Source organism: Chelonoidis abingdonii, chromosome 19 (genome assembly GCF_003597395.2).
Source record: "Chelonoidis abingdonii isolate Lonesome George chromosome 19, CheloAbing_2.0, whole genome shotgun sequence".
NCBI classification, from domain to species: domain Eukaryota; kingdom Metazoa; phylum Chordata; order Testudines; family Testudinidae; genus Chelonoidis; species Chelonoidis abingdonii.
The window spans coordinates 41,069,169-41,090,779 of record NC_133787.1 but is presented as its reverse complement, the minus strand read 5'-3'; the positions used below and the strand labels follow the sequence as shown (position 1 = coordinate 41,090,779).

General features: G+C 50.0%; 2 protein-coding genes across 5 annotated transcripts in view; one reads left to right on the top strand and one right to left on the bottom strand.

Annotated features, from left to right (window-relative positions):
• Positions 1-9,623, bottom strand: part of WWP2 (WW domain containing E3 ubiquitin protein ligase 2) — an 84,246-nt gene extending 74,623 nt beyond the window's left edge. For both annotated transcript variants that reach the window (XM_032783072.2, XM_032783071.2), the window contains exons 1-2: positions 9,546-9,623; positions 937-1,021 (exon numbers count right to left, since the gene is read on the bottom strand). In XM_032783072.2, coding sequence (XP_032638963.1) covers positions 937-1,006 — 70 coding nt within the window. In that variant the 5' untranslated portion in view covers positions 1,007-1,021; positions 9,546-9,623. The remainder of the gene's footprint in view (positions 1-936; positions 1,022-9,545) is intronic.
• A 125-nt stretch (positions 9,624-9,748) lies between these two features.
• NOB1 (NIN1 (RPN12) binding protein 1 homolog) lies at positions 9,749-20,956 on the top strand. 3 transcript variants are annotated; one of them, XM_032783074.2, is made up of 9 exons: positions 9,749-9,852; positions 12,272-12,404; positions 13,359-13,492; positions 15,675-15,746; positions 17,685-17,828; positions 18,042-18,260; positions 19,146-19,243; positions 19,811-19,955; positions 20,434-20,956. In XM_032783074.2, the coding sequence occupies exons 1-9, from the start codon at positions 9,751-9,753 to the stop codon at positions 20,506-20,508; spliced, it is 1,122 nt and encodes a 373-aa protein (XP_032638965.1). In that variant the 5' UTR covers positions 9,749-9,750; the 3' UTR covers positions 20,509-20,956. The 3 variants fall into 3 exon arrangements, with proteins under 3 accessions (XP_032638965.1, XP_032638964.1, XP_074929910.1); XM_032783073.2 differs by having other exon boundaries at positions 20,280-20,956; XM_075073809.1 differs by lacking the exon at positions 15,675-15,746 and having other exon boundaries at positions 20,280-20,956.
• The last annotated feature ends 655 nt before the right edge of the window (positions 20,957-21,611 follow it).

The window sequence follows — 21,611 nt, the reverse complement described above, 5'->3', positions numbered from 1 at the left end:
GTGCAGGAACAGGCAGCGCCTCTAAAGCCAGGTAGTGGGCTACAGACTGGGCTGCTGAGAAAGGGCAGTCACTCCCTGGAAGAGGGAGGAGTGTTTGGGGGCAGTTAGGAAGGCAGGCAGTAGGGAGGAGGGTTCTGGGAGCTGGCATACCAGTGAGAGAAGGGGAACGGGCGAGGTAGGAAGCAGTCCAGGGAAGGCAGAGAGATGAGCCCAGAACTGCTGACTGGAGGAACTAGAACCAGAGATGAGGGCAAGTCCGGGTTCCCCTACCAGCTGCTGCAAAAGTGGCGCGGGGCAGTGAAGGGGCAGACTGCCTAGCAGTGCTAATGGACTGAACCCCAGGAGGGGGAACACAGTCACCAAGCTGGAGGGCTAAGTCACGAAGACAACACTGAGGCTCCTGGAGCTGGAGGAGCTGCAGACCACAGCTGGAGTGACAGCATGCAAACCACAGACTGGGGTGTTGACCTCAAGAGCTAACCCCAGAGAGGCCAGGAGGAGCCACCAGTCCAGCAGCGAGCGGAGCACCCTATGAGAGGGTGTCTGTCCTGTTTTTGACAGTCTCCCCAGAGGTAGGCGCTCACACGCATGAGCTGCTCCAGACAGCGTGACATCCTGCATTCTCCTGGGCACACCCTGTCTCTGGCTGGTCTGGTGCAATATCAGCATTCATTTGACAATTACTCCCCTCCAGCCACAGGCTCAGAAGTCCAGGACTAGGGCAATCTCCCTCCTCTGGGGAATACGTGGTCACTGACAGGCACTTGCTTGTCTGAAGCTGACAGGCTGCCTGGGCTGCTGGAGAAGGAAATTAGGACAAGCCAAGCCACACTTGAAAATCCCCATTCCCCAGCAGGGCCAGAAGCTTCTGACCTAGACAGAGTGCCTGCTTCCCCACCTCACAACCCCCGGGGTGCCCACTGCAGCCCTACTCACCTTTCACAGTGAGCTGGGACTTCTCACAGGCCAGCTCTGCCATGGCCCTGCTGGAACTAGCAGATGCCATGTCATCACCATGGGACTGGAAAACAGACACACAACACCTTAGTGCAGCTCCATGCTACAGCCACGCTACCTCGGGGCTGGATCTCCAGGGATCCTGTCACTACCAGGATGGAGACACCGGTGGGTCGGGGATTCAACAATGGACCAGCAGTGAACCACCTCCTTCATGTGGTATTGGGGGAGCAATATTGCTGCATGGGCACGGCCATCTTCTACAGGTGTTGTGAGAATTGTTCTCCAACTTCTGCCTGCTCAGGAATTTATCATGCAAAGTAGGTCAAATTATTTTCCATAAAGAACGTTCTAAAGAAGTGGAAGAGAGCCAGAGAGAGAGAGAGAGAGAGAGAGAGTGTGTGTGTGTGTAAACAAGCCCCCACAAAGAGCCACATAATTCAAGCACTAGGCTGAAAACATGGCGGGTAAAAACAAAAGATGCTGACCCATAAATTAACGAAGGAACATTGCGGTGTCAGATATCAGGATTAATTGCTGGACAAGCACTATGGGGATGGGCTATTCCACACCCTACTCCTTTTCTGGGTCCTTGACAGAGCAGAGAGAAGCACAGACAGAGGCTACTGAAATGAGCTTCACCATCATGGCTGCCACTCCCACCATCTCCTGGGACTCCCAACATTCTTCATCCTAATCCTGAGAAACGCCCTAACCAGCCCGGACCAGAGAGTGGGACCCAGATAACATGGCCACCCTGACCAACTCCAGCTAAATCCCAACCACCACCTGGGATGAACCAGGATTGGACTACAGCAACAACAGCAGCTCCAGCCCAGCTAGCTTCTCTTTTCCCCACAAGGGCAGTGCAGTACTACCGTCATTGATGCCATCTAAGAGAACCAGGAAGGGGGTTTCTCTCCAGCGTACAGGAGCAAGGGACATTGTTCAGCTGGAAGCCTTAGTTCATACTTGACATTCCCAGGCCCTTAACTGGTTTTCCTTCTTTTCTTTCTTTAACAAAACGTGTTAGCCGGGGCGTGCGCAGGGTGAGGTCTCTATATATCTTGTTTAGCACTGTTTTTTGTTGGACAATGATAGGGTTATGTTAACACTTTTGGCCCATTTATTCCATCTAAATTAATACAACAGGGATCATTAGAGAGCCCCTGGCACCTTTGGCAAGAGGCCAGGTGTCAGTTTGTTTTGGTCTGGGCAGGAGTTCTGAGCTGGGGTGTTTGAGCATTGGCCTGCTAAACCCACGGTTGTGAGTTCAATCCTTTACGGGGCCATTTAGGGATCTGGGGTAAAAATCTGTCTGGGGATTGCTCCTGCTTTGAGCAGGGGTTGGACCAGATAACCTCCTGAGGTCCCTTCCAACCCTGAGATTCTATGAAAGCAGGAGGTCACACCAGTCTGAACAGAGATGCTGACTTAATACAAAGATGTCTCCTCATCTACCTTCTGCCCTGCACAACCACTCAAGATCCACATTCTACTGCCATAAGTACTCTCGGGGATATTCAACAGGTGTTTTTTCATTTCAGTCTCATACATACCGCACAGGGCTCCTCTCGAAAGCTCTGAGTGCCCTTGACTTTTAAACACGGAATAAATGTAGATCCAGCCAAAGCAGCAGCTCTTCCCCTTCCTCATAGCCTGCAAACTTCAGTTAGTCACCAGTCAAGTGACACAGGCTGCTTAACCCCCAACCTCCACTCCCCTCAGCCCGTGGCCAATGCCCACAGCAGCTGGGGTTTGCAATGTGCCTGGAACTGGAAGGGCAATAAACTCAGACTAGTTCAGAGCTTTCAGGGAGAGCGTTCCAAAGTACAGAGATTGCTCAGCCCGCAGGCCCCTCCTTTGATGACAGGTGATCAGATCACAACTCTAACAGCACGGCACAGGGAGAGAGGCGTCCCCCAGGGTTAAGAGGATACAGTTGCTTTCGCTTTCTGCCCCACACCACTGAACAGTGATGCGGCTGCATTTGGCTTGTTCGTGACTAGTGTATGTGACTAAACAGCTTGAGGATCCTTTAGGAAAGCCCCGACAGAAACAAGATTAACATGACAAACACTTGTCAGGAATGGTCTAGTTCAGCGCTTTTTCGCGGACCACTTGAAAATTGCTGAAGGTCTTGGTGGACCACTTAATGATCTTTCCAAATGTTGTTTGTACTGTTAGCTAACTACTGTAAAGCGCTTTGGATAAAAGCATTATATAAAAAAAACGTAATAATTAACTTTGTTTTACAAACAAAAGCACACAACTCATATTTTAATATCAGTAGTCTTACTTTTCTAACGCGATGGATGTGCTCTCTCTCCCCTGCCGTGGCAGGCCCCTAGCTGGGACTGCGAAGGAGGGCGGGGGTCTCTCCCTCTCTCCCCCACCGCAGCAGCCGAGCTGGGGCTGGGAAGAAGGGCCATCTTTCCCTGGCAGCCGCAGCCCTGGAGCTGGGGAAAGTTACCTCTTTCTGTGGCTGCTGCAGCCCTGCATGTCCCAAATTCCCACCACCCCATTCTTCTCACCCTCCTGCCCCCTCCCACCTACCCCCTATTACCATCAAGGCCACCAACTCACCTTACATGCACCTTAGAGGGAAGTATCCGCAGACCAGTTTGAGAACCTCTGGTCTAGTTATTACATAGTCCTGCCTTGAGTGGAGGGGACTGGACTAGCCGACCTCTCAAGCTCCCTTCCAACCCTACGCATGCATCTATGGTTCTGTGATACTCTGTTACTACAGAGGAAATGAGGGGCCTAGCATCACATGGGAGTGTCGGGAGCCCTCAAGGGCAGCCCAGGTCTTTCTCATTAGGCTTTAGTTCCATAAGGTGGCCTCCTCATAGGTCCAGGCTCACTGTTGAGATCTCTACTGGCTGGATCCCAAGCCCATCAGATGAGATGGCCCCTCCCTAATAAGTCCCGAAGACTGGGATTCAGAGCAGGGTCTTTCTGTGGGCCATGAATCTCCTGTTCCATTGATAGTTCTGCAACATGGCTCAGGCAAGTGGAAACTACCCTGGATTATCCAGAAGTCTTTATAAATAGCCCCATATGACCAACACAAGCAGCAGCACTTGCACACTTAGGAAACAGCCTGACAACACTACAACAGCATTTTATGTCTGTAGCTCTGTTCACCCTGACAGATCCCAATGCACTCCACAAGCTACGTTCACAGAGCACCACCAAAATACAGCCACCTCTGGGGTGGAAGCAGCATCCAGGCGGCACACCACAACAGAACCAAGGGCTCATTTTGGCCAAGGACAAACATCCATTCCCCTGAGATCATTGTGGGCTTTTTAGTGGTTGTGCAGAGCAGAGGGTTAGATAAGGAGACATATTTCTATTAAGTCAGCATCTCACCCCAGGTTCAAACCCTTTGCAGACCCCTAATGCCACCAAGTTATGAGCTGGTTGGGATGTACAAGACTGAGGACCCAACTGGCCCTCACTTGTGATCTAGGCTTTGGCCTCTCTACCCCATTCGAGCCACTCTGCATGAAGCGCAGGTGTAACTAATGCTGCACACAGGCCACTGCATTTGGCATTGAATTCCTAGCTTCAGTTTAGCAAGAAGGCTGCACGCAGCAACACTGCCTGCTCTCAGCAGTGTTCTGCTGCAGTAGGTGGACATTCTGCAGCAGCTCCCAGCACATTCAGAATGAGGACTTGCATGGAATTACACAGGAGGTGAAGAAGTCAATCCACACGGTATCTTTCTATCCTAGACACTTCCAGGCCCGGCCCCTCCTTACTGCAGTATCTGAGCACAGAATAGCTCTGCTGCTATAAAGCACCTTTATACAAATCGGCCTGCATGCACATGCCAAGGGGTTGTACTGCTTTGACAATAGCAGTACAGGTAAAGTGCAACAAGACTCAGGTCTGGACAAGGCCTAAGTGACTAAGAAGGTCACACAGGAAGGCCGCAGCAGAGCGGACAATGGAACCCGGGTCTTCTAGCCCTGAAGGCGCGTTGGAAGTAGGGTCGCCAACTTTCTAGTCGCAAAAACTGAACACCCTAACCCTGCCCCTTCCCCAAGGCCCCATCCCCTGCTCACTACCTCGGTGGCTCGCTCTCTCCAACCCTCTCACTTTCACTGGGCTGGGGTAGGGGTGTGGGAGGGGGTGAGGGCTCTGGCTGGGGTGAGGGCTCTGGGGTGGGGCTGGATATGAGGGGTTTGGGGTGCAGGAGGAGGCTCCAGGCTGGGGCTAAGGGATTTGGAATGTGGGAGGGGGTTGCAGATTTAGGCGGGGGTTGGGGTGCAGACTTTGGTGTGGGGATGAAGGGTTCAGAGTGTGGGAGGGCCTCTGGGCTGGGGACGGGGATGAGGGTTTTGGGGTGAAGGAGGGTGCTCTGGGTTTGGGAGGGGCTCAGGGCTGGGGCACAGGCTTACCTTGATCAGTAGCGGGGCTATGGCAGGCTCCCTAACTGCCCTGGCACTGCATGCACCCCGAAAGCAGCCAGCAGGTCTGGGTCCTAGGCAGGGGGGCCAGGAGGCTCCATGAGCCGCGCTCACACACAGGCACCACCCCCAGCACACAGAGCCCCATACCATCCCACCCCACCCCAGAGTCAGACCTGCTGGCCGCTTCTGGGGCACAGTGTGGTGCCCCAGGACAGGTAGGGACTAGCCTGCCTTAGCGCCGCAGCACCTCTGACCGCACATTTAATGGCCCGGTCTGCAGTGGTGACGGAACCACCAGGGTCCCTTTTTGACCGGACACCTAGTCACCTTAGTCGTAAGCATTGCCTGACCCTTTCTCTTCCATTGCATTACCTGGGTTAGTGCAGCTATTGAGGTAACCAAGTTCAATAGTTTTTATGCCACCGCTACATTTTCAGCATGCACCAAAGCTTTCTACTGAGAACACGTAAGTGCCCAGAGATGTCAGAGCAAAGCTGGGGGCTTTTGGCACCTGAGATAGTAAGTGACATTGGAATGAGCATGTTTCTGCTGCAATGATTAACAGTAAAACAGCTCATCATCAAGTGCCACTGGTAGATTTAAAAGCTAATGAACTGTTGAGATGAATGGGACAGTTCACAACTCTCAAGGCTACTGATGCAAGCTGACTTGCCATGGCTGCAGACAGCAGGCATTGCTTTTCACAGCCAGAGGGGCTAAGGAAATTTGCAAATTGAAGTCAGACTCTGGAGCACAGTGTTGGGGCGGAGTGTGGTGCCTACAACAAATTCCATGATCCCAGAATATACAGGCTCTGCCCAGGACAGGTATACAACCAGGGCCAGCTCCAGGGGTTTTGCATCCCCAAGCAGTGCAAAAAAACCAACCAACCAAACAAAAAAAGCCACAATCGGCGTGAGCTCTACCGCCGTCACTTCAGTCTTCAGCAGCAGGTCCTTCGCTCCGAGAGGGAGTGAGGAACCCGCCGCCAAACTGCCGCCAAAGAGCCAGGCGTGCTGCCCCTTCCACATGGCCACCCCAAGCACCTGCTTACTGGGCTGGTGCCTGGAGCCAGCCCTGTATACAACATACTGCAGGACTGGAATCCGAGCAGCTTCTGGCTTCGAAGTAAATGAAGTGGCACACACTCGAAACCTTGACCGGCTTCCAGGAGGGATGGCCTCACTCCGTTTCTTCCCTCTCCCCACTACAACTCAAAAGCTGCCTGGCTACTGCAATGGAGGAGGGGCAAAGAATATCTGCTGCCCCACCACTCCCCAAGCTTCCAGCTGCATCTCCCCTCCACTCCCAGCAGACAGCTCCAATGACTGCCTTTGCTGCTTAGCACTTTCCCTAAGGAACAACAGAATTAAATTTCATTGATGTCCCCAGGGTTTCGGAATAGCAAGGCTACAAATAGAGAAGATGAATCAGGACTCACTCAACTTCTGTGGAAGCTCTGAGGAGCAGCCCTGTAGCTATCTGAGGATTCAGAATACTTAAATACTGTGCCCAGTTCTGGTCACCCCAGCTCAAAAAGGATATAGTGGAACTGGACAAGGTTCAGAGAAGGGCAATGAAGAAGTTCAAGGCTATGGAATGGTTTCCATACAAGGAAAGATTAGAGCAGGGGTTGGCAACCTTTCAGAAGTGCTGTGCTGAGTCTTCACTTATTCACTCTGATTTAAGGTTTTGCATGCCAGTAAAACATTTTAACGTTTTTAGAAGGTCTCTTTCTATAAGTCTATAATATGTAACTAAACTATTTTTGTATGTAAAGTAAATAAGGTTTTTAAAATGTTTAAGCAGCTTTATTTAAAATTAAACTAAAATGCAAAGCTCCCCAGACCAGTGGCCAGGACCCAGGCAGTGAGAGTGCCACTGAAAATCAGTGTGTGTGTCACCTTCGGCATGTGTGCCATAGGTTGCCTACCCCTGAATTAGAGAGATGAGCTTTGTTCATCTTAGAAATGAGATGGATCAGGGGGATATGATACAGGCCTATAAAATCATGAATAGTATGGAGGGAAGGGGGAGTGTTATTTACCCTCTCTCACAGTAGAAAAACCAGGGGTCACCCAATGAAAATAATGGTAGCAGGTTTAATATAAACCAGAGAAAGTATTTTTCCCACACAACACACAATTAACCTGTGGAACTTGGCCATCACAACATCCTCTGGCAATGAAAGTATAACAGGGTTCAAAAAAGAACTAGATAAGTTCAGGGACAACAGGTCCATCAATGGCTATTTCCCAAGATGGTGAGGAATGCAACCCCAGGCTTGGGGCAAGCCTAAAGCTCTGACTGCCAGAAGCTAGGAGTGGAATATAGGGGTGGATCAATCCAACTACCCTATAATGTACATGACCTGAAACACTGATACTATCAAAGACAGGATACTGGGCTAGACTGACCATTGGTCTGACCCTCTGTGGCTGTTCGTATATTCTTAAATTGGGCCCACAAGCGAGAAAGACATTAAGCTATATTTCTGCTGCCTCCCCCAAGTCTGCTGCCATGTGAGTCCTGAAAAGAGGAGCCCTTAGCCTAAAAAAAGGACAGAAGTTGGCAGGCAGCCAGCACAGCTCCCATCTCCATACAGAGGAACTGCAAAGCTGCCAGTTACTAGCTACTCATCCACATGCTGAACCAGCACCATCTACTGTTTTAGGACTGGTTTCAGAGTAGCAGCCATGAGAGAGCCACAGTCCTAAAACAGGAGTACTTGTGGCACCTTAGAGACTAACAAATTTATTTCAGCATAAGCTTTCGATCCAAAGAAGTGAAGTGTAGCCCAGAAAAGCTTATGCTGAAATACATTTGTTAGTCTCTAAGGTACCACAAGTACTCCTGTTTTAGGACTGTGGCTCTCTCATGGAGGAATAGAGGTCGGAGTAACAGGAGACTCCTTCTGTGGAGAGGGATAGCTCAGTGGTTTGAGCATTAGACTGTTAAATCCAGGGTTGTGAGCTCAACCCTTGAGGGCATCATTCAGGGATCTGGGGCAAAAATCTGTCTGGGGATTGGTCCTGCTTTGAGCAGCGGGTTGGACTAGATACCTCCTGAGGTCCCTTCCAACCCTGATACTCTATGAACTAATGCTACCCTGGCCAAAGACAGATAGAATTTGAGCCAGGAATGAAGGTCAGCAACAGATCAAGCACAGTATTTGGGAAAAGAGGGCTAATAAGCATGGCAGATCCTAATTTGGCAAAATACCCACCTATGCATACTAATTAGGAAAAGCAAGTGACAGATGAGCGATTTGCTTTTGGAGTGAGGTAGAGAGCTCACCTACCACAGAGAAACAAAAGGAAAGGAGAACCCAGCTGAGATTCAAGGAGATGGAAAGGCCATGAGGCTGAGACATCAATACAACATGCTGATGCCAAGCTGCCTATGTGTATCCTAGTCAGACTAAAGCTTTCAAATGGGAGCCACCTCACTCAGGTGGTATTCCATGTTAACTGCTACCTTATCCCCATGGAGCTCAGACTCCAGGACGCTCCTTTTCACTGCCTGTCAGAGAGGGTCACAGCCTCTCTATTAGCCCATCCCTTCCTTCAGCAAAGGGCTGGGACCAAGGCTGCCTAGCAAGGCACAGCAGCCCCAAAGCCTGGCACAGAGACGCCAACACTCGCTGAGACTCTCCCCTGCCACAGCGAAGCCGGCAGGCTGGCGGGAGGGGGCACCACACAAACCTCAACAGGGAGACCCCGGTTCAGCAGCCCTGAGGAGCCACAGGGGGACGACACCTCCCCCGCCCCCAACACCGTGGCCACTGGGGGTAGCAGAGCCTCCCCCATCGCACCGGAGGTAGCGGAAATCGCTCTGCGGCCCCCAGGGCGCCCCGGATTCGGCCTTGGCCGCCGACCAGCAGCCGGTGCCGTTCTGGCCCTGGGCCCAGGACAGCCCGGTTAACGGCCCCTGGCTCGGCCCCTCCAGCGGGCTGGGCTGAGCGCTCCGCCCGGCTCCCAGGCCTGGGATTCCCTCCGGCGCGGCGCCTAGGCCTGCCCAGGCCCGACACTCGCCGGAGCAGGAGGCCCGTGGGAGTGGGGCCGAGGGCGGTGGGTGGGTGGAACAAGCTGCGCCTGCGCCCGGACCCACCTCCCGCCAGCCGAGCCGAGCCCGCGCCCGCGCCCGCGCCCCCTCCATATTTACCGGCGACGGCTTCGCCTCCACTTCCGGCTCCTGCGATCGCGATCATGTGACACCGGCTCCCACCTGACTCGCAGCCCGGAAACGTGTCATGAGGGCAGCTGCGTACGGGGCCTGAGAGAACCATCGCTTCCGGCACGCACCCCGGCAACGACACAGCGCCGATCCCAGCATGCACCGCGGCCCCACAGAAACTACCGCTCCCGGCATGCCGTGGGGCAGCGCCGCGCACCCCGCGAGGGCTAAGATGGCGGCGGTGGAGCACGTTGTGGCGGACGCCGGGGCCTTTCTGCGCGGGGCGCCGCTCCAGGTACTAGCGGCGAGGCGGGCCCTGGGGGCTGCTCGCCCCGCACCGGGCCTTACTGGGGAGCTCTGGAGGCGGGAACAGCCGGGCTGGGCCAGACGCAGGGGCCGGGCCTCGCCGTGCGGAGCTTTGGGGGCACCCAGCGCCGGGGCGGGCGCAGCCCCCCCGGGAACTTACCGAGGTCCAGTCTGGCCCCAGGTCTCGGGGGAGCTGGGTCGGTCTGGGCCGCTATCTGCGGGGGGGGCTACCCCCAAAGCTGCTGAAAGCCGGGCGACTCCGTCGTCTGACCCACTTATACTTGGGCCTCGGCGAGGGGTTCCCCGGGCCGGCTGCGCCTGGGCGGGGGGGGGTCAAGACCCCGTCTCGTGGCACTTTCCCCTCACCCGTCACGCGCTTACAGACCTCGGTCACATCCTCCGGAGTCCTGTCTTCTCCTCTCCTCTGCAGCCTGCACAGGCCCAGTCTTTTTAATCTCTCCTCAGACACAAGCTGTTCCCAACCGTAATCATCTTTTGTTGTCCTTGTCTGAACCTTTTCCAGTTCCAGCACAGCTTTGTTGAGATGGGGCGACCACATCTGCACACAGTATTCGAGATGTGGAGGTACCATGGACTTATATAGCGGCAATATGATATTTTCTGTCTTCTTATCTATCCCTTTCTTAATGATTCCCAACATTCTGTTCGCTTTTTCGACTGCTGCTGCACATTGAGTGGATGTTTTATAGAACCACCCCTCAGTGACTCCAAGAGCTCTTTCTTGAGAGGTAACAGCTAATTCGGACCTCTTTTTTTATATGTGTAGTTGGGATTACGTTTTCCAATGTGCATTACTTTGCATTTATCAACATTGAATTTTGTCTGCCATTTTGTTGCCCAGTCATCTAGTTTAGTGAGATCCCTTTGTAACTCTTAGCTAAGTCCACAGCAGACTGCAATCTTGAGTATTTTTATGTCATCTGCAAACTTTGCAAACTCACTGTTGATCGCTTTTTACAGACCCCTGGGGCACCCCACTATTTACTTCTCTCTGTTCTGAAAACTGACCATTTATTCCTACCCTTTGTTTCCTGTTTCTTAACCAGGTACTGATCCATGAGAGGACCTTCCCTCTTATCCCATGACCACTTATTTTGCTTAAGAGCCTTTGGTGAGAAACCTTGTCAAAAGCTTTCTGAAAGTACACTATATCCACAAATCACCCTTGTCCCCACGTTTGGTGACTCTCTCAAAGAATTCTAAGGCCTGATCTACACTGGGGGGAGGGGATGAATCAATCTAAGTTACACAACTTCTGCTATGCGAATAACGTAGCTGAAGTCGATGTACTTAGATCTACTCATCACAATATCTTTACTGCAGTGAGTCGACTGTTGCTCCCCCGTCGACTCAGTCTGCGCCTCTCACGGCAGTGGAGTGCAGGAGTTAACGGGAGAGTGCTCGAGGTTCGATGTATCGCATCTAGACTAGAGGCAATAAATCGACCCCCGCTGGATTGATCGCTGCCCACTGAGACAGCAGGTAGTATAGACATGTCCGAAGAGATTGATGAGGCATGACTTCTCTTTACAAAAGGCATGTTGACTCTTCCCCAACAAATAATGTTCATATATGTTTCTGATAATTGTGTTCTTCATTATAGCTTCAATCAAGTTGCCTGGTACTGAAGTTAGGCTTACTGGCCTGTAATTGCCAGGATCGCCTCTGGAGCCTTTTTTTAAAAATTGGTATCAATTACCTATTCTCCAGTCATCTTGTACAGATGTTGCTTTAAGTGATAGATTATATAACACAGTTAATAGTTCTGTGATTTCATCTTTTAGTTTCTTCAGAACTCTTGGGTGAATATCATCTGGGTCTGGTAACTTATTACTGTCTAATTTATCAATTTGTTCCAAAACTTCCTCTAATGACATCTCAGTCTGGGATACTTCTTCAGATTTGCCACCTAAAAAAATAGCTCAGGTGTGGGAAGCTCCCTCACATCTTCTGCAGTGAAGGCTGATGCAAAGAATTCATTTAGCTCTCCCCATTCATGCTGTTAATCTACTCCCCATTCCATTCAGGACAGCAGAATAGTCAGTTTTTACTTTGATTTCTAATCACTTCAGAACAGCCTGCTCCTTTAGTGCCTTGATCATCCAGAGACCCCACCAAGACACTGTCTTTCTGTCTCAGGCAGTAGCTACAGAGCAGGGGAGCCAGGCCTTCCCCAAGCCTGGCAGCCCCTCTCCCATCTGTAGGACAGGGAGAGGTTGGGGTGTTTCAGCACCTGGCTCCATGGGATGGGCGCTCTGTATGGGGCTGCTTTGGAACCACACTGTGCTGTCTATGAGGATGGGCATCCCCATGTGCCTTCTGGCCTTGGAATCAGAGTCAGTTGTCTGTTCCTGATATCAGGAATTCTTGTGTGTCTCATACAACAGGACTTCGGTAGAAACGTTTACACCATTAAGGAGGTGGTCAGTGAAATCCGGGACAAGGAAACGAGGAGGCGACTGGCCGTGCTGCCCTATGAGCTTCACTTCAAACAGCCCTTCCCTGAGTACGTTAAACTAGGTAGGTGAGCTGGCCTTGGGGACAACTAGTAGAGCGTTAGCTTAGCTGCCAGCTGCTAACTCAGTGTCCTTCCTGCCTGTCCTGGCACTTGTACAGCTTTTTCTGAATAGGTTTTTTTTTTTTTTTGTCATAGGAAGTGTGCCTGGCTTCTGTTAACCGTAGTCTTAGAGCAACTGTCAGGAGGAAAGCCCCATTCCTTTATTAACTCCTGCTCCTGTGATTGAAATGAACAATTTTGAGAGTCTCATCATACTCTCACCCTTCATGCTGTTAATCTACCTGCCACCCCACCCAGGACAGACGAATAGTCCGGTTTTACTTCTATTTCTAATCACTTTTGCTTTCTAGTTCTCATGTGGTAGCACCGGGCTGTGATGTTTGGGTTGAAATCCCTCTGGGAGAAAGTCAGCATTCAAATAAAACTATTCTTATGGAATTTATTTCAGACATTCCACAGAGGGGATCATTGTCACATCTAAATGATTCTAGTGGCGGTAATGGATGAGGAGAGGCATGACAGATTGTAAGAGTCTTTGATCTGCTACTACTAAAACCTACATCTTGAGCCTAAAACACCCTTACTGTCATTTTTCAAGAGAAAAGTGATGCTACGTCTGGATTCTTTCCAAATATTCTTGAGTTCAGCAGATAAATGCTCTTTAATAGAGTGGCACAGACCCTTTGACATAGAGCTACCCAGAGCCCTGCAAGAAAAGCTTTTAGGGTGAGATTTAAAGAGAAAATGCCCTTAAGAGGGTGGGGCCTATGGGAAGAATTCTCAATAGAGAGGAATGGCTCAAGTGAAAGAGCAGTCTATACAGGTACCCCTACCCAACCTCTGTATTTTGTATTTTTCTGAAAGTTCTAATTGCCTGTGAAAGTGCTCATTAGTATCCACGTGTCTGCTAACCATTGGTGGAATCCCCCAATGACAGCACTCTCCCTTTGTTATAGTGACAGAATTTTCAAAAAAGACAGGTGACTATCCCAGTCTGTCAGCCACAGATCTTCAGGTGCTAGCCCTGACCTACCAGTTGGAGGCAGAGACTGTTGGGGTGGCTCATCTGAAGACAGAGCCAGAAAAAAAGGTAAACTCCCCTGGAGTGACAGACTCAATCCACTATCCTAGTGATGGGTAGGTTCTTCAGGATTACTGCCTTCATGAGTGAATAGGCTTTTCAAAGGTGTTTGGTGAGGGTGTATAGTCATGAGAAAAGCCAGGGGGATGTTTAATCCCAATTCTTGATGTAAAATTCCGTCTGCATCTACTGTCATGGCCTGGTGCCATGTCACCTTTTTGTCTGGTCTCCAAAAAGCTCTTCTGATTTTAAGAAATATCTGACTACGTTAGAGAACTTAGGTAAAATATTACATCTGATTACACAATATAATCACACCAGTTTCAATTCATGGAGGATAGGTCCATCAGTGGCTATTGGCCAGGATGGAGTCCCTAGCCTCTGTTTGCTAGAAGCTGGGACTGGATCACTTGATGATTACCCGTTCATTCTCTCTGGGGCACCTGGCATCAGCCACTGTCAGAAGACAGGTTACTGGACTGGATGGACCTTTGGTCTGACCCAGTTCTTATGTTAATTATTTTTGGTCATTTATTTCAAAGTATCAGCAAGTATGTCTGTAACAATACAGACGACAAAAAAAATTCAGAAAACGTTTGACAAATAGATTCCTTATTAGGCGTATTCATACAGAACTTGGGGTAACAATTCATTTAAACTACAGTGCAGAAACGTATGTCCCACACCCCCTAGAAGTAGTGCAAGGCTGGGAAGAGTCAGGGTAATAGAGGAGATGAGAGATAGGGAAGTAAATTGCTGGGAAGAAGCTTGGGTGTGAACTTGGAGGGTTGTTGGGTATGGATGGGAAATGTATGGAACAGGTTTTTTTGGGGGGTGGGGAGGAACTGTTAAGGAGCTTCCTCAATGCAGACCCTGGCTGACCCTCAGTCTCAGATTCAGTCAGGCACTTGTGTCCCTCCACCTCCATTCAGACATCCATGTTCCCCATGCCTTTGTAGCTCTACCGTATCCCCATCTGTCTGTACTCCAACCCAGCCACCTTCTGTCCCTATGTAGTTCTGTACCCCCTCCCCCACCACCATGTGGCCCTGCACCTCCCTCCCACCATGGCCTTATGCCTCGACTCCCATTCAGTCTTTGTCCCAGTCTGTCCTCCCCCATTTCCCCTTATGAGCCCCAATCTGAACTTTCCCCCTCCCTGTCCACAGTCCCTGTCTTCTGACCTGGCCTGCTGCAAAGGCGGCTCTGCAGACTCTCTCTTTTCCCTAGCTGGCTGGGAGCTGCTGCTGTGTTCTATTGGCACAGCACCCTCTGGTGGGCAAAAGGCAGAAACTTTTTGTGCAAAAAAAATTAAAAAGAGGCACAGCTTATTAATTATGCACACATGCAGTGGCATAGAATTCTCCCAGGAGTAATCTAATAAAGTTGCATTAAAGAATGTTAAGATTGTAAAACTCAAACACAAGTTAGAACATGCCAGAATTAAAATTGTCCCCCCTTGTGATTATCTGTTATATGTTCTTTAATTCCATGATCATGTACTTCTCCCCCCTTCCCCCCCCCCCCCCGAATAGCCCAGGTGAACAAACAGCTTGCAGGATCGGCCCCATAGCTATAGTCCCCTTTCCCCCTATCCTTCCTCCAAATAATTCCAGTTTCTATAAAACGTATAGAGCAAAAAATTAAATAATTGTGATGCATGTACACAGCTGTCAGTTAATAAACTATGGACTCACAAAGATTTACCTGTTAGAAGCCTGTCACTTTTCATGACCACTCTACAGGTAATATCTACAACGCCACTCTGGCTCCTTTATGCTGGATGAAAGAGCAGAGCTACATAAGCCCCAGATTTGAACCAGAGAGGATTCACAAGGTGTGCCCTCCACGCCCACACTCCATCCCTCACCTGCAAGTTCTGGGGCACAGCTTATGAACCAAGTTGCTTTGTAGTGTAAACATTACATAGTTGAGAGATCCTGGGGACTGAACACAGAGCTGTAACAGTTCGTTTCTAGCCATCGGTTAAAGCGCAGTCAGCTGTCTGCTAGTCAACACCATCCATTCTGGCTTGGAAAACAGTTAGTCAACTAAGCTCCATTGTTGGAGGGATTTGTAGAGATGCCCCAGGCCGTCCCTATGTTGCTGACTTGGGAACTAGCCCAGGGCAGCCCTAGTTGTACATTCTGCTCTGCCTGCCAAACTCACTGTTACTCTTAATCCCCTGCAGATTCAGGTGAGCTCCACCATACAGCATCCAGAGGCTCCTGTTCATGTTGCTGGATTCCACCTCCCTTCCAAGGTAACTGTTTAGTGCTCTCGTATCCTCCGATGAAAGGTGCTAGCATGGGGGAAAAAGAGCTGTCCACACTTATGAAGGCTTAGCCTCTCCTGTGGGGTAGGTAGAGATCTTTGTATCCTGCGGAAACTGAGGCAGAGGGCGGTCAGGACTTGTCCAGAAATCTCAAGTCAATTGCAGAATATACTCCTGGGGGGATTCTGCACCAAAAATTCAAAATTCTGCAAAAAAATTTACATATTTTGTGTCAAAATAATGCAATATAATCACACCACTTTCAGTTGTTTTGGTAACTTATTTAAACTACAGTACAGAAAAAAGTAACTAACCATTCAGCGTTTCCTATACACAGGAAAGTTAAGTCACAAATACTTGGTGACCAATTCCAGGATTGTAACTGGAATGCAAGGTTTTTCATTTAAATTACATTACAGAACACCAAACAGCCAAATAAAGTCATTTTAAATTGCTCAGACTTTCATATGTGAAAGTCATACAGTTTTGCAAATCACTGGCCTGGACCTGGCTGGGTACTTTGGGAAGGGCTTGGTTTTGATATTCTTGACATTCTGACTGTTTGTTAAATGTTTTATTTGCCTAAAGTCTTTTTTTTTTTTTTAAATGGGTAAGTAAAATAAATCCTGAGCTGTAATCTAACCCCACTGTGCCACTTTGGCACAGGAAAGAAGCAAGAAAGCCCAAAGACTTTCCTAGCTGAGGATTCCCTTACTGCAGTGGTTCCCAAACTTTAACAACCTGTGAACCTCTTTCACTAAAATGTCAAGTCTCACAAACTGTCTCCTAAAAATGAATATTTCCAGGGATTTTATCCTTTACCAGAGTATAAATTATAAAAGCAGTGATCTTGGAAATATAAAATTTGTTTTTATGACATGCTTATTACACACTATTTATTAAGTGTCCTTGGACTCTGTTTGCCAGAAGCTGGGAATGAGCAACAGGGGGTGGATCATTTGATGATTCCCTGTTCTGTTCATTCCCTCTGGGGCACCTGGCACTGGCCACTGTCGGAAGACAGGATACCGGGCTAGATGGCCCCTTGGTCTGAGCCAATAGGACCATTCTTATGTTCTTACTTATAATTACTGTATTTTTATTACATTATGAAAATGGCACCACTCTTCCAAGATCTCACTTTCGCAGCTAGTATAATTTTGAATAAGCCTGTTATAAGACTAGGCTCCTATGTTTCATCAAGGAGTACCAGATGTGAAACAGCATGAAGGTATTTAAGAAGCCAACTCAAAGTTCCTCCTACACAAGCATTCAGGTCTTGAGCAGTCCAGACAAACGACACACATTACAACAAAGCTTAAACTACTTCTTCATAATAACTTTAAAAACAATACTAGCTGCCTGTTTAATTTTAAAAACGGCAAAAAATATCCACCTCCCTTTCCATTTCTTGTAAGGAGTCTTGAAGTTTAAATCTCCTCAGTGAGAGAGAGATGCTTGCTTTGATCTGCCTAGCTCTCGGAAGTCCAGGGGCTCCGGGCTGCTGGCCCCATGCTGCCCAGGGTCCCTAGGGACAGCTCTGTCCACCACTAGGGAATCCCCTGTAACATTTTGTTAACCCCCAGTGGTTGTCGAACCCCATTTGGGGAACCACTTCCTTACTGTCCTTTATAATTCTCTACATCACTCTGGCAATGTAGGGGCCTTAACATTTGCACAGGTTTTATGCTCCTGGGGGAATTGACTGAGAATGGGAACAGTTAACTAACAATAGGAACGTTCATTTGTGCCTCTAGCCTGCGGTGCATAATAAAGCCCTACCCTTCCATGCCAGGGAGCTGCAGTCCAAGAGAGGGACAAGAGTTGGCACACACGTACACCTAGCCCCATGCCCTCCCCCCAGTGATCAACCATGCAGGCACTTTCATGTGTCCCACTAACTTACTTCTGTTTGTTCAAACCTAGTCCAAGCACCTGGAGGAAGATGCGTGTCTGTCTGCATCTGAAAGTGGCCTGCGTGCAGCAGCAGAGGAGAGCCCAGAGTTCAGCTCCTTCCTGTACTGGAGGAACCCTCTGCCCAGCATTGAAGGGGACTTGCAGGAGCTGCAGGTGAGGCAGCGAGCGCTCTTTAATTCCCTAGTCTTTGCCCAACTCATTTCAGCTGCTTCCTCCTTGCTCCCTGGTTTCTGTGGATTCTCTTGCTGGTTCACTCCTGTCTAGCTTTGTGGCTGTTAGTTTGGTGCCCCCTTCCTCTGGCATCACTCATCTCGCCTGCCTAGGTGCTGTATAGGCCACACTGACCGAGTGTGTCTCACCCTCCAGAAAGCTGACACCGTTTCCATTAGCCCAGAGGTACTGGCGAGTCTCCAGTCTGGGGAGGGTCAGGAAAATGCTGAGGAGGATGGAAGTGAAGGGAACAGTGATGACGATGAAGGCTGGATAACTCCCAACAACATCAAACGGATCCAGCAGGGTATGGGGCATGGTGATGCTCCTGCCAACGTGCAGGTTGGCTGTGTGACCACAGACTTTGCCATGCAGGTAAGGAGCGACTGTGTGACTGCAGTTATAACTTGCCTAAATGAATAGGAGCCAAAGCAGCAGGGCTTCTGCAAAGGGAAGATTCGGCCTCTGCTGGACATCACTGACCAAGTCAGCAAAAAAAACAGATAAAGGAGAAGAGCTAGGGCATGTAATTCATTAGGGCTTTCCAAACCAGCAAAGTGCCTGGGTCTGACACTGGCTTGGGCAGAAAGGGCAGGAATCAATGGTCAGTTTTTAACATGGAGTCAGTGGAGATGCCTAAAGCCCCCCGCACAAGAGTGGAATGCCAGAAAGATCTGCACTCGACTGCCCTGTAATGCACTTGCCTGCACAATGAGAAAAGGGGCGAACAAAGGCTGTCGCCTCGCTGCAGATGGCATTTCAGTTAGTCGGCTCTAGAAAAGAGATGGGCCCTACCCAAGCTAGGTAAATAGTCAATGTTTGGTTTTAGGGTATAAAATAACCTCCAGCTAATAGGGGTTAGGAAGAGTCACACATCCCCATGGGCAGTTTATTGCATAAATTGCCCAACACCAGGTTTCTTGAACTTTCTTCTCCTGCAGCAGGTACTGGCCTCAGAGAGGTTCCTGGCCTAGACGGACCCCTGTGGACTTTTCTGTCTACACTGCGGTAACAAGACACCAAAGTTGCAGTCAGTGTCTTCAGCTGTACTGGGGAGCAATAGTGCCTCACCCCTGCTTTAGCCATACAACTCCTCCCAGAACTGTCTTTAGACCATCCATAAAGCTGGCTCTGTCTGAGGCCTGCCATCTGCTACAATCCTGTAAATGTTCATTGTTTGTAGGTTGATTGGTGCCTCTAAGAGCTGCCTGGAGGTTCCTCCTACAGGGTTTTCCCCATGGCTGTTCCTTCTCCTTGCAGAATGTTCTGCTCCAGATGGGTCTCCATGTGCTGGCAACGAATGGCATGCTGATCCGGCAAGCCAGAAGCTACATCTTACGCTGTCATGGCTGCTTCAAGTACGTGTCACAGGCATCGGAACCTGCCAGTGAAGAGCAGCGTCCTCTAACCAGGGAGGTGTTGGGGGGTCATTGGTGCTTAGCCAGCTGAGTGGTGCAATATAAAAGTTAAACAACACAGCTGAGTGCAGACAGGGAGAAGCTTTCCCAAGAAAATTAAGCCCCAGTATCTCAGTCCTAACCAGTACTATCCTCTCTCAGTCCTGGGCTGGTTCTGGGCAGAGACTGCTGGCACTTTATCCAAATTGTGTGGTGGAGTATATATTTGGGGGATAAATGTCTGTCCTGGGTTAAGTTGGGACTCATCAAACTCATTCAGATTGTGACCTAGATCCTGAGACTCCAGTAATGAGAAACAGGTGCATGAAGTCAGCACATCACCTAGCTCCAGTGGTTGCTTTCCTCTTTCTGGATCTTGTGCACAGGGGCCTGGCTCCGTCCTCTCTTAACAGGGTTTGAGATGTTGAGCCCAGACTGGTTGGTTGCTAGAATCCTGCTTGTGGAGAGTGCTGCAGCCTGTGGAGCCACCCTGTGATACTGGAGCATTGAACCACTTCTGTTTTCTAGGACAACATCCGACATGACCAGGGTCTTCTGTCTGCACTGTGGCAACAAGACACTGAAAAAGGTTGCAGTAAGCGTGGGCACTGATGGCACCATCCACATGCACTTCTCTCGCAACCCAAAAGTCCTGAATACACGAGGGCTTCGGGTGAGTAGCTCATCACAGGGACTTAGGCACAACACGTTGGCTGGTCTGCTGTCATGACACAGCCTAGTAGTAACAGCAGTGTTGAATCAGAGCACCTGGTCTCTTGTTAATGGCTTGGGGCCCCAGGTGCAGAGGCCTGCTGAGGATGTTTTCACACTCCAGTGGTGAAACAATACAGGGGTTTGTTTCACTTGTTCTATGACTTGTTGGCATGGAAGGAGTTTCTCAGATTAAGACCAACAGGGACCAGGCCGGCCTCCATCTAGTATCCTGGCTTTGCAAGGGGACTCTGCTCCTTAATGACTCTCTTACTCTCTCCCGCAGTACTCGCTGCCCACTCCCCAAGGGGGGAAACACGCCAGCAACCCCCACTTGGCTGAGGACCAGCACTTTCCTCAGCAGCGGCTTTCCCAGAAAGCAAGGCAGAAAACCAATGTCTTTGACCCAGATTACATTGCAGGGGTTTCTCCCTTCGCAGAAAACGACATCTATAGCCGTGCAGCCAACCTGCAGATCCGGGATGCAGCTCTGGGTGCGGGCCGGCGGCGTATGAATCCCAATGCAGCAACCAAGAAGTTTGTGAGGAAGAGATGAAGGGGAGGGCACCCCGCTGTGACCTGGCTGCATCATGAGGAAAGGGCTGTTGACTCAAGGCAATAAGCAATGCCACATTTTCATGTCTGGTCTCAGAAGGATAAGAATTGTCACAGGGCAATTCCAAAGCTTGCTGTGCTGGCTGGATTCAGAGGGGGTTTGGGCCCCTGCTTCTGTGCTCAGCCAGCCATCTATCAAGCCAGGAGACACCTGTGGCTGAGCAGCAGGATTGAGCCTGGTAAGTGATTCGCTGAGATGAGGATGCTGAGCTGCAGGAGGAAAGAAGATGGGACTTCATCAAACTGGATCTGGAATACAAACCTGGCTGTTATCCACTTCTGCTGCTTATCCCAAGCTGTATAACCACGCCTGGCACTTCAGCATTTTTAATAAAGAAGGGAATTGCATTCCATGTGTTTCACTTCAAATGGAAAAGGGCCTGGAGCTGTTGGCTACAGTCCAATAAGGTGCAGGCAGAATGTCTGTGGACTGAACCAGCTGTGGGAAGTAGTAGAGGATAGAACTTGGCCCTTCCCTGAAGATGCTGGAAATGCAGCCAGCGCTCAGGATCCTGTTAAGAGATTAAGCTGGGTGGTGGTGTCTGATGTACACGTTTTCCTTGTTACGGATCCCTTACCACTGACAATGAGGCACAAGGGGCCTGCTGGTCATGGTAGCACAGGTGCCCATGCTGTTGCTGGAGCCAGTGAGTGCAGCAATAGGCAGCCACATGCATTTCCATGACTTGCAGCTCGCAGCTGTGAGCTGCTGAGATAGTTAGGGGTGACAACTTCCCTTGGTGCTGGCTGGGCCATGTCTTCAGCTTCTGTCTCACTGCAGGAAGAACAAGCCCCACTGACAGTTAAGCATTGCATGCACAGACCCAGGCAGCTTGTCTACACTCTGTGCTCTGTACATAGCGTAGGATGGACAATAGCTACCTGTAGCAGGGTGGATCCCTGCTCCGGCCCTGAAGGGGTTAAAAACAGCCCAGGGAAGAGGCTGGGGCTGGAGGAAGCAGCCTTTTAAGCTGGGCTGATTGGGGAAATGGCTGCAGCTGGG

Coding starts and splice junctions, on each gene's coding strand:
- NOB1 (XM_032783073.2), top strand. CDS start 9,751: ATGCCGTGGGGCAGCGCCGCGCACCCCGCGAGGGCTAAGATGGCGGCG. Junction 9,853..12,271: donor TGCGCGGGGCGCCGCTCCAG/GTACTAGCGGCG, acceptor CTCATACAACAG/GACTTCGGTAGAAACGTTTA. Junction 19,956..20,279: donor TGAATACACGAGGGCTTCGG/GTGAGTAGCTCA, acceptor TCTCTCCCGCAG/TACTCGCTGCCCACTCCCCA.